The following is a 16,019-nucleotide window of genomic DNA, read 5'->3' on the forward strand; positions in this document are numbered from 1 at the left end:
TCCCTCCTTGTTTTAAATGAATAAATGGCCACTTTATGATGTTCTTCTCCCATATTATACTTTCACACTTGCTTCAAGATAGAAAAAAAATTGCTGCCTTACAGCAGGCTACCTCATGCTGCCAGCCTATGTGCCGTTATAGTTTAGTACTGTAAATGCCTCAAATAAATAAGCTCTGTTTCAATTTACTTTGGGGAATATGTTGCAAGGTTTATGCAGAATAAAGTAGAGATAAAGATCCTGCTTCCAATTCTACATCATTGAATATATGCATAGATCCAGCTGTTTTCCAAAAATAATGTTTTATCTACTGCATTGGTCTGCTCAATGTTAAGTGTGCTGCTCAGTCCTCAGTTGAAAGCCATTACTGTAGCTCTTCAGTGTCAGAAGGGTGTTCCTGACAGTCTGTGAGGAACGCGCCTCCTGAAAGTAGATTCCATAGCGCTGTACTGTTCCTTACCACCCAGCCATGACGCTGAGCGGTGAGGAACCCCCCCAAACCACCCCGTCCTAGTCTATGGGCGAGTAGTGTCTGGAGGAGGAGGGAGCGTTCCTCACCGCTCAGCATCATGGCTGGGTGGTAAGGAACGCCCCCTCTGACAGTACAGCGCTATGGACTCTACTGTCAGGAGGGGCGTTCCTCACAAACTGTCAGGAACGCCCTTCTGACACTGAAAAGCTATGGTAATAGCACCGATAGCTCTTCAGCAGGGGCACATAACAGGAAATTCAGCACACCGTCGGTTTTCTAACAGTGTATTACACCGCATGTGCCCGAGGACATGAAAGGTCCCCTTTCATGTCCTCTTTCAGTTCTGTGACCCCCACCACTCCCCGTTGACACTGCAACTTTGTCACATTTTGTTTGCAGTGGTTATCAGAAGTGGAGAACAAAGAAGAAATGCAACTAAAGCCCTTTTCAGCTAATGTACAAGTTGTTTCATGAAAACGGAGTTGCAGTGTGGTATAATAAAGACTTGTTCAGAAAGTGTAGAAACAGAGCTACAAGGTATTACCCTGTTACCCCTGAAAATCAGACCTTGTACAATTTGTGGCAGTCATTGCTACAGCACTCCCCACGCCATACATTAGCATTAGCAGATCATTTAGATAGGTCTTGACTTGTGTGAGAGGCATCTGCTGCCCTTCGAATATGAAGGTGAGAGCACTGCAGGTGCTGCTGTCTCCAAGGACCATTGTGCCTGGGTGAGCTGCAAGAAGCCTCTATCCTATCCCAGCAGTGGCATGTACAGGTGAGCTGGGAGAGGCCTGCCACCGCTGTCCCCGCTGTACCTGTATGCACAGGTGAGCTAGGACAAACTGATATGGCAAACTTTAACCTAAACTAGTAAGCATATAGAGGGAGATCCCGACAGTTTCGCTGACAGTTTCCGGGCTCTTTTGTTTTTGGATGTGTGAATGTAAATTCTTCTTCAAAGAAAAATAAGCCATCTCCTGGAAATAAGACCTAGCACATCTTTAGGAGCAAAAACTAATATAAGACACTGCCTTATTTTCGGGGAAACACAGTATCATTAAACTGATGCCAATATTTCCTGCTGACAAACTTCCTTTAATACTATAGCAATGAGATATTACATAACATTAACATTGTAAAGGGGGAAATCCATGGTAAAAGTCTGTAATGTAATTTGACATGCTGCATTTTCATTTCCGCACTATTCCAGTCCTGCAACGTGTGATTTGTTAAGGCAGGGTTCACACTACCGTTGGATGCCATTATGAAGGTCTCTGTTTAAAACAAACAAAAAAAACAAACAAAAAAAACCGGACACCTATCATAACAGACATTAACTGACACTAACTGATGCTAACTGATGTTAATGTGTCCGTTTTTTTAACAGACACATTAGTATCAGTTAGCAACAGTTAGTGTCCGTTTTTTTATACTGTCCATTTTTTTTCTGTTTATGTTTTCTGAGCATGCACAGAAAATAAACGGACACAAAATAACGGACAGTAACTGATGGCTATCAGTTAGAGGGTGTTCACACTACTGTCAGACACAGCTAGTGTCCGCTGCTAATGTCCGTTCAAAATCTTTTGCGGACATTAGCAGCGGAAACTAGCTGTGTCCGTGACATTTTGCATTGATTTAAATGGAGATCGGGTGCGTCCTTTTACTGTCCGTGGGTGTCCTTAACTGTCCGTTCCCAAAGATGTCCAACTTTTCAAGTGGACAGCAAATCCCAACATGTAGGTTTTTTCTATCAACTTGAAAAGTCGGACATCTTTGGAAACGGACAGTTAAGGACAGACATGGAATGTAAAAGAACGCACCCGATGTCCATTTAAATCAATGCAAAATGTCACGGACACTGATAGTGTTCGATGCTAATGTCCGCACAAGATTTTGAATGGACATTAGCAGCGGACACCGACGGTAGTGAGAACGCCCCCTTACTGTCTGTTATATGTCCGTTGCCCATAGACCTCAATGTTAAAAAAGTAACAGACAATTGCGGTCTGTTTTTTTTTTTCAAACGGACAGAGAAGTCCCGCATGCAGGATATTTTTGTCCGTTTGAAAAAATGGACATGGCTGTAAACGGACACTAAAGGACACAAACGGACACTAAAGGACACAAGATAAAATCCCATTGAAATGAATCGAAGTTGCAAATGGACCAGGCAGTGTCCATTGCTAAAATCTTATACGGACAATAGCCCCGGACACTACTGAGCGGACACCAATGGTAGTGTAAATGCCCCCTCTAACTTCTCACGTCTGGCTGCAAATTCAAAAACAAACTTACCTGTACTGGATGACTCCAAAGATGAAGAAAAGTTCAAGGTCAATGGTAGATTTCTTAAAACCCTATTTATTGATGATACCTTGAAAAACAGAATTTTAGCGACACATTACCAATAATATGAAGATGTGACAGGCAAGCCAGTGCAAGCAATTATTACTTACTGTTATTGACTTGTTACTAAGGATACTTGTGAAAGTCGGATGTCATTGGGCTTCATCATGGAATATGATTAGAACTGTGCTTGTATTTGATTCAGGCCGTCAAAATGAAACATGATTAAGATGACTACTTTGCAATCATAAGAGATTATCTTCATAATGCAATTCACAAACATATTAAGGATTTTTGTGATTCCAGTCACACTGTTGAGAGCTCAATAAGTACTAGAGATGAGCGAACACTAAAATGTTCGAGGTTCGAAATTCGATTCGAACAGCCGCTCACTGTTCGAGTGTTCGAATGGGTTTCGAACCCCATTATAGTCTATGGGGAACATAAACTCGTTAAGGGGGAAACCCAAATTCGTGTCTGGAGGGTCACCAAGTCCACTATGACACCCCAGGAAATGATACCAACACCCTGGAATGACACTGGGACAGCAGGGGAAGCATGTCTGGGGGCATAAAAGTCACTTTATTTCATGGAAATCCCTGTCAGTTTGCGATTTTCGCAAGCTAACTTTTCCCCATAGAAATGCATTGGCCAGTGCTGATTGGCCAGAGTACGGAACTCGACCAATCAGTGCTGGCTCTGCTGGAGGAGGCGGAGTCTAAGATCGCTCCACACCAGTCTCCATTCAGGTCCGACCTTAGACTCCGCCTCCTCCGGCAGAGCCAGCGCTGATTGGCCGAAGGCTGGCCAATGCATTCCTATGCGAATGCAGAGACTTAGCAGTGCTGAGTCAGTTTTGCTCAACTACACATCTGATGCACACTCGGCACTGCTACATCAGATGTAGCAATCTGATGTAGCAGAGCCGAGGGTGCACTAGAACCCCTGTGCAAACTCAGTTCACGCTAATAGAATGCATTGGCCAGCGCTGATTGGCCAATGCATTCTATTAGCCCGATGAAGTAGAGCTGAATGTGTGTGTTAAGCACACACATTCAGCACTGCTTCATCACGCCAATACAATGCATTAGCCAGTGCTGATTGGCCAGAGTACGGAATTCGGCCAATCAGCACTGGCTCTGCTGGAGGAGGCGGAGTCTAAGGTCGGACCTGAATGGAGACTGGTGTGGAGCGATCTTAGACTCCGCCTCCTCCAGCAGAGCCAGCGCTGATTGGCCGAATTCCGTACTCTGGCCAATCAGCGCTGGCCAATGCATTCTATTAGCCCGATGAAGTAGAGCTGAATGTGTGTGCTTAGCACACACATTCAGCTCTACTTCATCGGGCTAATAGAATGCATTGGCCAATCAGCGCTGGCCAATGCATTCTATTAGCTTGATGAAGCAGAGTGTGCACAAGGGTTCAAGCGCACCCTCGGCTCTGATGTAGCAGAGCCGAGGGTGCACAAGGGTTCAAGTGCACCCTCGGCTCTCCTACATCAGAGCCGAGGGTGCGCTTGAACCCTTGTGCAGCCTCAGCTCTGCTACATCAGAGCCGAGGGTGCGCTTGAACCCTTGTGCACACTCTGCTTCATCAAGCTAATAGAATGCATTGGCCAGCACTGATTGGCCAGAGTACGGAATTCGGCCAATCAGCGCTGGCCAATGCATCCCTATGGGAAAAAGTTTATCTCACAAAAATCACAATTACACACCCGATAGAGCCCCAAAAAGTTATTTTTAATAACATTCCCCCCTAAATAAAGGTTATCCCTAGCTATCCCTGCCTGTACAGCTATCCCTGTCTCATAGTCACAAAGTTCACATTCTCATATGACCCGGATTTGAAATCCACTATTCGTCTAAAATGGAGGTCACCTGATTTCGGCAGCCAATGACTTTTTCCAATTTTTTTCAATGCCCCCAGTGTCGTAGTTCCTGTCCCACCTCCCCTGCGCTGTTATTGGTGCAAAAAAGGCGCCAGGGAAGGTGGGAGGGGAATCGAATTTTGGCGCACTTTACCACGTGGTGTTCGATTCGATTCGAACATGGCGAACACCCTGATATCCGATCGAACATGTGTTCGATAGAACACTGTTCGCTCATCTCTAATAAGTACATCACAATTGCGTCAATCAGACACTACATATTGGGACCAAATAGCTTCATCCTAAAAATGAATTATTTTATTTGGTTTGACTGCTCAGGTTTAACTTTAATGCATACGCGTATATTTCTTTGGCTTTGCCTTCCTAGAGCAGCAGAACAGAAACCTTGGATGTTTAACCCCATTCCGCCACAGCCATTTTCATTTATTTTTTTTCCAAAAGCCGTAACTCTTATTTTTCTATTGACAAAGGCATTTGAGGATTTAATTTATGGGGGTGACAAATTGTACTTAGTAATGGTACCATTTAATATTCTGTATGATGTACTAAAAAGCTGGAAAATAATTAGAGAAAAACTTTTTAAAAAATATTCCTGAGTTTGGGGCCAGATGCAGTTTTTATTTATACCATTTTGGGGAATGTCTGATGTTTTGATCACTTTTTATTCAAATTTTTATGGAAAGTGAAAAAACTGCAGTTTGGCTTTTTTTTCTTTTTTTTTTAGGTTTTTTTTTTCCCATGGCGCCAGACAAAAAAACTTCTTTGTGCATTTCTTAAGGTCCATAATTCTTAATAGATTCTGTGACAGTGACTTCTAACTGGGCCTCTAATGCAGATGTGAACTTAGCCTTAAATGTTTACAAAATGCATTCCCCCTTGTTGTTCCAATAGCAACATGTAGTTTTACTGGTACTGAGACACACTTCAGGGTTTACACCCCTGAGAAAAGTTTGATAGTCTCTGTGCCCAGATAGTGTCTCCTGCACACAGTATAATGTTCTATAGTAGCCCCTCTACATAGTAGTGTGTTCCATGGTTTTTGCTGCAAATATTGCAAAAAATTTCGGGTTCAGAAGAACCCAAAATTTTGGGGGGTACACCACTCACAAACTATTATTATACTCTGGGGTCTTTTGAGACTCTAGAGTATAATAATTGGAGGCCCAGGGGAGGTTATAAACAAAAGAACCATTGGTAATCACCTCTTCTGTACCCCAGTGCGATTTCCTGCCGTTTTTGGTCCTCTTTAATGACGTCACAGACATGGGTTACACCGGCGTCATTATGCATCACGTTGCCGGCCCTACCCATGTGACATCTGTGACGTCACTACAGAAGCCCAAAGACAGCAGGGAGTTACACTGGGGTGCAGGAGAGGTGAGTAACACAGGTTTTTATGTTTGCTCACCTCCCATGGACCTCCAATCATTATACTTTGGGGTCTGTAGAGACCCCTGAGTATAATAATATCAGTATTCGTTGGGGTTCAACAAATACTCTTGCCATGGATCCGCGGTCTTACTTACCGCTTCCAGCTCTGCTTCTTCCCTCCTGGGGCCCCAGTAATGTATACTGGGATGCACAAAGATTCATAGTTTAAGAAAGTGCAAAAATAGACAGTATTGATAAATTTGCCCCAATGTATTTTATTTGTAAATTGTTGCTTGTACTTACACTTGGAATTTTGTCTTCAGGACAGATCCTGTCACTAAGCAATCTCTCTCGAATTTCCCAAGCAAAAATAGATGGATGCTCCCACTTAAGTTGAGCAATCTTTTCTACCACTTTTGGGGTAGCTAGTCTTGGCTTGCTTCCTCCCATTGCTTTAGGCTCTACAAAGCCAGTCTGGTAATAGCGTCCCAGAATTTTGCTGACACATCCATTGGATACCTGCAATTTGCAAAAAAGCTGAAGAAAACACAAATATCTATAGAATGTAATATAACAGATTAAAATAACATTCCTATAATTCAGCTTTAGTAGAAGATGATACTGTATGTACCTGATTATCAGATATTCTGCATTATTAGACCATGGCATATTAATATTTAGAAATTGTTTAAAACGGGTAGGAAAAGGCATCTGTGAATATAATCTTTTGCTTAATATAAGGTTGGGTTCACACTACTGTTGGTGTCTGCTCATTGCCTAGACACTCTATAGAATGCCAAATGAGAAAGCAGTAAAGTATGAAATAGCATCTCCGATCGTGCCTCGTTCCAGCAAGGCACATGACTTTGAACCCCACAACAGTCACTGCCTCAGGCTTAGAGAAAGACTTTGACCCCGCGCGATAACACGGCGGTCGCCTCAGGCTTAGAATTAGTTTGTTGTTCATGAGTGTCCATGAAAATGGGAGAAGAGGAGCAAGCTGTAGTGTTAGAGAAGGACATGAAACAACGATTCGACAATGAACTGTCAAAAATTTGAGTGAATTCTGCCAAAAACAGTATTTTCTTAAGCAAAACTACTTACCAGAAGTTAATGAATGATGTCCAAAAAGCCAAAATGACTACTAAGAAGGAACCCTGGGACTATTGGTTGCTGAATCGCTATGATGTGATGATTGTAGGAAACAAAAGTAAATTCATTTATCCTGTTCAAGAAGGCGTCAGTACTATCCAGTATTATGTCACGGACTCCGAGTTATTTCACATACTTCATGAAGCTCATTTGGCTATTGGACACAGAGGACGTGATAGAATGTTGAAAGAACTTTCAACCGAATACAAAGACATTACATGTCATGATATTGGACACAGAGGAGGAGGAAGACGTGATGAGAGAATGTTGAAAGAACTTTCAACTAAATACAAAACACTGTTAGGGTGCATTCACACTGAGTAAACGCTAGCTTATTTTGTAGAGTAAAATTACACTTGTAAATTTTGCTATCCCATTGACTTCAATGACATTTTACAGGCGTATTTTTACAGGCGTATTTTTTACAGGCGTATTTTTTACAGGCGTATTTTTACACTTGTAAAAAAATATCATTGAAGTCAATGGGATAGCAAAATTTACAAGTGTAATTTTACTCTACAAAATAAGCTAGCGTTTACTCAGTGTGAATGCACCCTTACACAGCATCATATTGAACTGTACAACCGACTTTGTGAACCTTCTTGCCAGAAAAAAACACCAGCAGAAAGGTACTCACATTCCATTTTTGGTTTTCACACTTTGCCTAAATAGCATTTGCCATTCTATACAATGCCTAGGGAAAGTATGTAATGATTCTCACATTTCATACATTGCCTAAAAACGCTCGGCATTCTATAGAATGCCTACTTTTCATAAATTGCCGGTAACACATATACACGTGGGCAAAATTGTTGGTACCCCTCGTTTAATGAAAGAAAAACCCACAATGGTCACCAAAATAACTTGAATCTGACAAAAGTAATAGTAAATAAAAATTGTTGACAAGCCACAAAGCTTCTGGGAGAATGTCCTATGAACAGATGAGACAAAAATCAAACTTTTTGGCAAGGCACATCAGTTCTAAGTTGATAGATTGAAAAATGAAGCGTATCTTCAAAAGAACACTGTCCCTCCTGTGAAACATGGAGGAGACTCTGTTATGCTCTGGGGCTACTTTGCTGCATCTGCCATAGGGTGTCTTGAATCTGTGTAGGGTACAATGAAATCTCAAGACTATCAAGGGATTCTAGAGAGAAATGTGCTGCCCAGTGTCAGAAAGCTTTGTCTCAGTCGCAGGTTATGGGTCTTACAACAGGATAATGACCCAAAACATACAGCTAAAAACACCCAAGAATGGCTAAGAGGAAAACATTGGACTATTCTGAAGTGGTCTTCTATGAGCCCTGACCTAAATCCTATTGAGCATCTTTGGTAGGAGCTGAAACATGCTGTCTGGAAAAGGCCGCCCTTCAAACCTGAGACAACTATAGCAGTTTGCTCATGCAGAGTGGGCCAAAATACCTGTTGAGAGGTGCAGAAGTCTCATTGACAGTTACAGGAATCGTTTGATTGTAGCGATTGCCTCAGAAGGTTGTGCAACAAAATATTAAATTACCGGAATCATTTCTGTCCAGGCCTGTTTCATGAGTTTTATTTTTTTTTTAATTTTATTCATTGTTTTTGTCAGATTCAAGTTATTTCTTTTTTTATGTAGATTGTGAGCCCCATATAGAGATCACAATGTACATTTTTTTTGTTAACTATTAGTATGTCTTTGTAGAATGGGAGGAAATCCATACAAACACGGGGAGAACATACAAACTCTTTGCAGATGTTATTCCTGGCGGGATTTGAACCCAGGACTCCAGCACTGCAAGGCTGCAGTGCTAACCACTGAGCCACCGTGTTGCCCCTTGATTCAAGTTATTTCAGTGATCATTGTTGGTTTTTCTTTCATTAAATGTGGGGTATCAACAATTTTGTCGACATGCGTACATACTACGATATATACCATATTAAATACCCACTTTAGAGTCTATGCTTTTTCATGTCTGGACACAATAAAAACATCTGGTCCTTAGAAAAATTAATCTATTTCCAAAGTTTCTGCAAAACTCTGTGAGAAACAGATAGTCATATAGATGACAATTACTTCAACTTACTGCTGGTAATGTAGGCTTTACAAGCTATTGACTCAAGGGGTATAGTTTTTCATACATGGATTTTTGGCTTAATGAGCTTGCAGGTGAATCTATTCAGCTATGTTGAAAAGCCCAGGAATTGTGAAATCCCAAAATATCTGTGGCAGAACATTCCCAAGACTGTAGTTTGGCAAATTCCAGTATGTTTTTTTTATAATTTGTTTTCAACAATGGTGTCCTCCTTGATCGTCTCCCATAAAGTCCACTTTGGCTCAAACAATGACGGACGGTGCAATCTGACCCTGATATTCCTTGAGCTTGAGGTTCACCTTTAATCTCTTTAGAAGTTTTTCTGGACTCCTTTGTTACCAATTGTATTATCCGTCTCTTTGATTTGTCATCAATTTTCCTCCTGAGGTCACGTCCAAGGAGGTTGGCTACATTCCTATGGATCTTAAATTTCTGAATAATATGTGCAACTGTAGTCACAGGAACATCAAGCTGCTTGGAGATGGTCTTATAACCTTTAACATGCATGTCTAGAATTTTCTTTCTAAGCTCCTGAGACAACTCTTTCCTTCGCTTCCTCTGGTCGATGTTGAGTGTGGTACACACCGTGTCAGCAAACAGCACAGTGAGTATCTGTAGCCCTATATACAGGCCCACTGACTGATTACAAGATTGTAGACACATATGATGCCAATTAGTGGACACACCAAGATTTAACATGTCCCTTTGGCCACATTATTTTCAGGGAAACCATCATTTCTGTCCAGGCCTGTCTCATGAGTTGTTTTTTTTTTGTTTTTTTTTTTTCAATTCTGTTGAAGCATGGTTGAAAAGCAATGTCTGACTTTCATTTGTTCATTTTCATAGAAATCTTATTTATTATTACTTTTATCAGATTCAAGTTATTTCTGTGACCACTGTGAGTTTTTCTTTCATTAAACAAGGGATTACCAACAATTTTATCCATGTGTGTAACTCATCTCAGGGGATTACAATCCTTACAATCCCTTGCTACAATAGGTAATATAGATTGTTATTAATCTAAGGATAACCTTAATGGTTTTCCAAAACCAAATTGTAGTCCCTGGAAATCTGAAAAAAGCGGTCATCACTCAAATGCATAACTCCTTCCTTGCTAGACATAGAAGAATTAGGAAGATTATAGAACTTTGCCCACATTTATCCTTAGATGTAGATTTGAGATTCATTAAGTCATGTTTAGCCTGTACCTGATACTAGTCTTCCCATTCCACTCCATTTGTACTTCTCTAAGCTCTACCAGTTGCATTGAAATTCTGAGCTAAATCTCTATGGATTGTATCATAGAACTGTTTATAAGATTAATTGATTTTTGCAGTTGTTGACTAAGATGGTTAATTTTATTCTCTTAAAGAGTCACCTATGTGCTTTTCAAACTGCTTTTCTGCCAAGCTTAAGAATTAAAATTTACCTATCCATTGCTTTTTAGCCAAAAATCAATGAATATGCAATAAGAAACATAAAAACAAACTCTGGAGCAATATCTCCAATGTTTTTTCTCTGTCATCTTGTGACATCCTTGCCCATCCAGGCTTCGGCACCATCCTCTGGCATGCTGGGGCACAAGACGCTTGTTTGGCTGTGATTGCTTTCTTTGGGTTCTTCTTCTATTGTCTGAACACTGTCCTATTCCCTCACCTCTGTAATTGATTTTCCACCACACCCATCTCCTTCACCTTGGTTTCCCTTTGCTCCTCTAAAAGTTAAACTTAGCCTTATCTTCCTATCAAGTCTAGGCCAGGTTCTTCCTTCCTATTTATTGTTTATTCACATTCACTTTGGCACTTGCTATTGCCTTTTGTGCATACTGGTTTTCTCTGCTTGTTATCTCTATACATATTTCTGACCTCTGGCTTTACTTGTGACTATTCTCTTGGATTTTGACACTATACTGCACTGCTCAACTGGTATTGACACCTTAGCTAGTTGACTGTTAGGATTGTGCAGAAGCTGCGGCCATGAGATGGGCATTGCTACCTGTTCTTCTGTACAGTCCAGGGTTGCAGGGGTTAACCTGCCTTGCAACAGCCGGGTGTGGTCGAGTCTTTGATGGACTGGTGTGTCGACCAATGGAAGGTTGGACTGGGCAGCTGGGCTATTTGCTGGTGACCACCCCTTACCTATATAAGGCAGCTGGTCTGGACGCCCGGCGCTCTAAGATCAAATCTCAAACCAAATCTGATAACCTGAATTGATGTGTGTGTGGTGCTTGGGTTCCAGCCTGTAAAATATTTAGTGGCCCTAGCTAGTAAATTCCCCAGAGACAGCAATGCCATTGGTAGTTGGGAAGCATGCTGCCTTGTGTGGGTGAGTTGTGTGAAAGCTCATTAGGCCTTTGCTGTGTCAGTCAGTATTCACACTGACAGGTTGCTGGCTGTAGTTGTTTTGGGGGGTTGGGTGGAACTAGAAGCACACAGGGTTTGTTGGTCTCTGGCTAGTCCAGGAGTGCTGGCTAGCCAGTTAGTTTATTTGTGCGGCTGCTCTGACTGCACAGGGCTCTGTGAATGGTAACAGAGTACACCTGCTGATTTAATTTAGCTGGCAGTGACTTCAACTGTCAGACAGTATTCACACTTAGGTGTTAGCAGTCAGTAGCCCAGAGGGCTCCATAGGGTTTAGTTTTTTTTGTTTTTTTTAAATAAACCCTGCTGACCATAACACTGACCTCCCTTTTTGCTGTTTGTCTTGTCTGCGTTCTGTGTCATCACTTATTTATAAGTAGGGACTGTTGTCCAGTTGTCCTCTGTTGCCTAGGGCAGTGAGACAAGTATGCAGGAAGAGGGGAGGGTTCAGCTTAGGGCTCACTGTCTTGTTGTATCCCTCCCAAGGTTCACCAGGAGTTACTGGGAAATTGCTCTTCTAGGAATTCCTTTACACTTCTCATAAGTATCTGACAGTTTTGCCGTTGATAGAATCATGGTCTGTCATATGCTAATTAGTGTCTCCATCTCATATGATCCACTAATTAGTAGATTCTTGTGACATGAGTAAGTGTGACAAATGCAGGGTGATGGCAGATACCTTTCGAAGCCTAGAGAAAAGCTAAGGGAAGTCTAAAAGAATTGGCTTTATTCATCTTTTAACTATTATTATTATTATTATCTTTAATCAATTTTTAACAATTGGCAAGAAAACAATAACAATCCATAGTAACTTATTATAGCAACATGGTCACATGCAAGACCTCAGGCTCATTACAAACTGTCAACCGAACAAACAGCCAATCTAAAACAACAGTGCAGTGACCAAACAAATCTGAACACAGAAACAAAAGAAACAAATTAAATTGTGAAACTATACACAAAAAACACAATACACCAGAAAAAAAAAGAGAAGATCAGAAAAACAGAATATGGAAGGAAATGCACATAACATAACCATACACAGTGCGCTTTGAGCAGATCACTGAAATTTGCACAGAAAAAAATTGTCTGTTAAAAGAAAAAAGTTTAAAGTGTCTAATGTAGATAGTAGTCCTGTACAATCTCTGTAAATCCCCAGATAATGATGAAAGTGCTAAAATCATGTATTTTATGTTTCATTATATCACACAGTATCCAATCAGTATATTACACAGAACCATTTCTAGACTGGAACTAATAAATGTAAAATACTGTATACTTGGGTGAATTCTTTCTCGTGTGTTGACCCATAAGGTAATATTAATTGAGGATCACAACAAAAATTTGAGGATTACAAAAAAATAAATAAAAATATATATTTATTGAAAAATAGTAATAAAACACATACAAAACATATAACATACAATGGAGGGCAACACAGAGGGGTCCGACTGTATAAAAACAGTCCGACAGAACCGTACCCCTCTCACTACTGATGAACCCGAGAAAACATCCCCATATATGGCATATAATCTTTATTAATCCAATCCTCATAAGAAGGAATAAATATATACACTGCACTGACAAAATGCGCACATGTAGAATAAACAAGGTGCAAAATATTGACCCCAAAAAGATTATATCACATATGACAAAGTCCCCACATCTAAAGTATGATAAACCTATAATGAAAAGTATCCTAATAAAAAATAGATAGGAGGTACAACAGTAAATGTCATAGGTCCAATATTAATACATACCCATAGACATGTTGGCAGTGTAAATAAACTATAAGGGGTTAACCCCAGAACATCAGCAGTGAGTTCTTACTTTTGTACAATCAACAGACATAAATTTACAACACTTTTGAAATTTTTTTATCAAGACAATGATCTGCCATCAGCCGCTACAAATGGTATTCGCAGTGTTTTTTTTTTTTTTTTTATAACCAATCGTCAGCTGAAATTGCCATTTTTCCCGCCTAATGTCTAATATGTGAACTCACCTTAAGTGACTACTTATAACGCGCAATAAGGTATATAATGAAAAAAAAAAATAGACAAATATAACCACACCTGCAAGATCCTGGAGATTTCACAAGCTCTTACTCCACTTGTGGCCAGTTCAATGATCTTTCTCCTTTTACATGTTGGGAGAGGGCGGCCATTCACAAAAACCCCACCTAGCTGGTTCACACTGCTCACACCTGAAAAATATATTGTGGAGAAATGAGACTAAATAGAAAAAGTCAGTTTCTGTGACCCCTGGTTCACATTAACATTTGGATTGCATCCGAGGGAGTCTGCATGAGGGCCCCCGAACAGAATACCAACGCAACTGCAAGCGCTGTGCAGTTAAAGTACAAGGATCCCATAGACTATAATGGGGTCCGTGTGCTTGCCGCGCACTGCCCGCATGAATCATTTGTACGGACAGTGCGTGGCAAGCACACGGACCCCATTATAGTCTATGGGGTCCGTGTGCTTTAACTGCACATCATTTGCAATTGCGATTGTATTCTGTCCGGGGGGGTCTCCATTCAGACTCTAACCGGATGGAATACATACCAAATGTGAACCGACCCTAAACTTTAAATTCATTTGTTTATATTGTTAAAGCCTTTACTTTTATACTGGGACTAATAATTTAAAAAAAAATTGAAATCAGAAGCAAAATTATCTGTTTCAAATACAGTATATAATAAATATCTCAATGTTAAGAAAACTATAGTATATTACATATATAGAGACCTAGCCTAGATATATTAGTTTCCTAGGACAAGTGGAGGTGAGTGAGGTTTAATTTTCAATAGAAGTTTCCCACAATCATAACTTGATATAAATATATAGAGAGAGAGCGGGGGGGGGGGGGGGGGTTGTTGGGGGGGAGAGAGAGAGAGAAGAGATAAGTTGTGACTGTGGATCAAATCCTTTAAAGACCCCTCTACACAGGCCAACAAAGCAGCAATGATTGTGAATGGATGTTCCTCAGGATTATTAGTTCCTGTTCTGTTCCTGCTCATCTGTTTCGGTTACATGCAGCAGACTATCACTGCTGTATAGGGAGAAACAAATCATTCACCCCCATTCATTTTTTATTTGTCAGTAGCACATTGTCCTGTTTGCACTATTTTCCAAGGTGGGGGGATAATTTGGGGGGAACTACAACACATGAGAACACCATTATCCAGTGTGTAGGGAACTATTGTTTATGGGGGAGCTATCACTGTGCTGTGCTAGGAGCACTGATTCCTTATGGCAGGCAAAGACTGTTCGCTTCACGTTATTGAATGAGGGCACTAATAGCTATAGACTTAGACTTTATCTATACAGGGTAATAAATAGCAAATAGGCAATGAGTATTCAGTGCCACCTTGGTGTCCTTTTACCACTTATTGCCCCTTTAGTGTCTTCTCCGTTCAATGCCCCCTCGATGCCCATTTGCCTAAAATACCCCTTTAATGTTCTGTGACAAAGCTAAAATATCATAAATGACAAATGGGCATCAAGAAGGCACTGATCAAAAATATTCTTAGGGTAGGTTCACATATCATATATATTTTTTTTTTTTGCAGAACCCACCATGAAAAATCTGCCTCTTACTCTTTTCAATCGAAGGTGGATGTGTCTTTGTTTCCACTGATTGAAAATATCAGCTAGCAGAAAAAAGAAGCATCCTGCTCAATCTTCAAGTGGATTCTGCCCAAACCTCCCATTGAAATGATTGGGAGCAATAACATTTCTGCCAAATATAGGATTGGTAATCAATAAAAATTAACTGAAAAACCCTCATAATAAAGATCTATCATACAATAAGTTCTGTTTATTAGAAGTAGTATCTGCTTATTGCAGCAAATCTAGACACCTTAGGGCTTTGTGTGGGTGGCCTAACAATGCAATAAGCAGCAAATGGACACTAAGTCCTTCAATCCACAAGACTTGTTAAGGACTTTTTTTTTTAATGATAGGTGAGGGGTATCACAAGCAGATTCAGCACAGGGGGTTACCCAACTTACAGCTGGCCCAGCATGAACCAATAAGATGCGCTTTTAGGAATGATCCAAACATTGTATCTTATAAGGAGGTCTGTAATCTCTAATTCTTTATCATAAAGACTTACAGATAAGTTATTGCAATTATTTCTTGGAGCAGTAATAGTAGGAAGCTTGCCATTCCCAATAGTCTACCATCAAAAATCTTTAAATGCAGTTCATTTCAAAGTATACAAAATGTGACTCACTGTACTCAAAAACCAGTCCGTGGTTTCCAGCTACTTATTGGCTATACTGCCCCATGTCGCTTGTATGCTTTATTCTGATGTTTCCTTCTCAACACCTCATTCTGTATATA

The 16,019-nt window shown here is 40.5% G+C and overlaps 1 protein-coding gene across 1 annotated transcript in view; it reads right to left on the reverse strand.

Moving 5' to 3' along the window:
• Positions 1-15,737, reverse strand: part of PAX4 (paired box 4) — a 38,697-nt gene extending 22,960 nt beyond the window's left edge. Inside the window, exons 1-4 of the mRNA XM_075275856.1 lie at positions 15,686-15,737; positions 13,746-13,876; positions 6,390-6,605; positions 2,777-2,855 (exon numbers count right to left, since the gene is read on the reverse strand). Of these exons, the coding sequence (XP_075131957.1) occupies positions 2,777-2,855; positions 6,390-6,605; positions 13,746-13,876; positions 15,686-15,737 (478 nt within the window). The remainder of the gene's footprint in view (positions 1-2,776; positions 2,856-6,389; positions 6,606-13,745; positions 13,877-15,685) is intronic.
• Positions 15,738-16,019: the final 282 nt, after the last annotated feature.

Source organism: Leptodactylus fuscus, chromosome 5 (genome assembly GCF_031893055.1).
Source record: "Leptodactylus fuscus isolate aLepFus1 chromosome 5, aLepFus1.hap2, whole genome shotgun sequence".
Classification (NCBI taxonomy): domain Eukaryota; kingdom Metazoa; phylum Chordata; class Amphibia; order Anura; family Leptodactylidae; genus Leptodactylus; species Leptodactylus fuscus.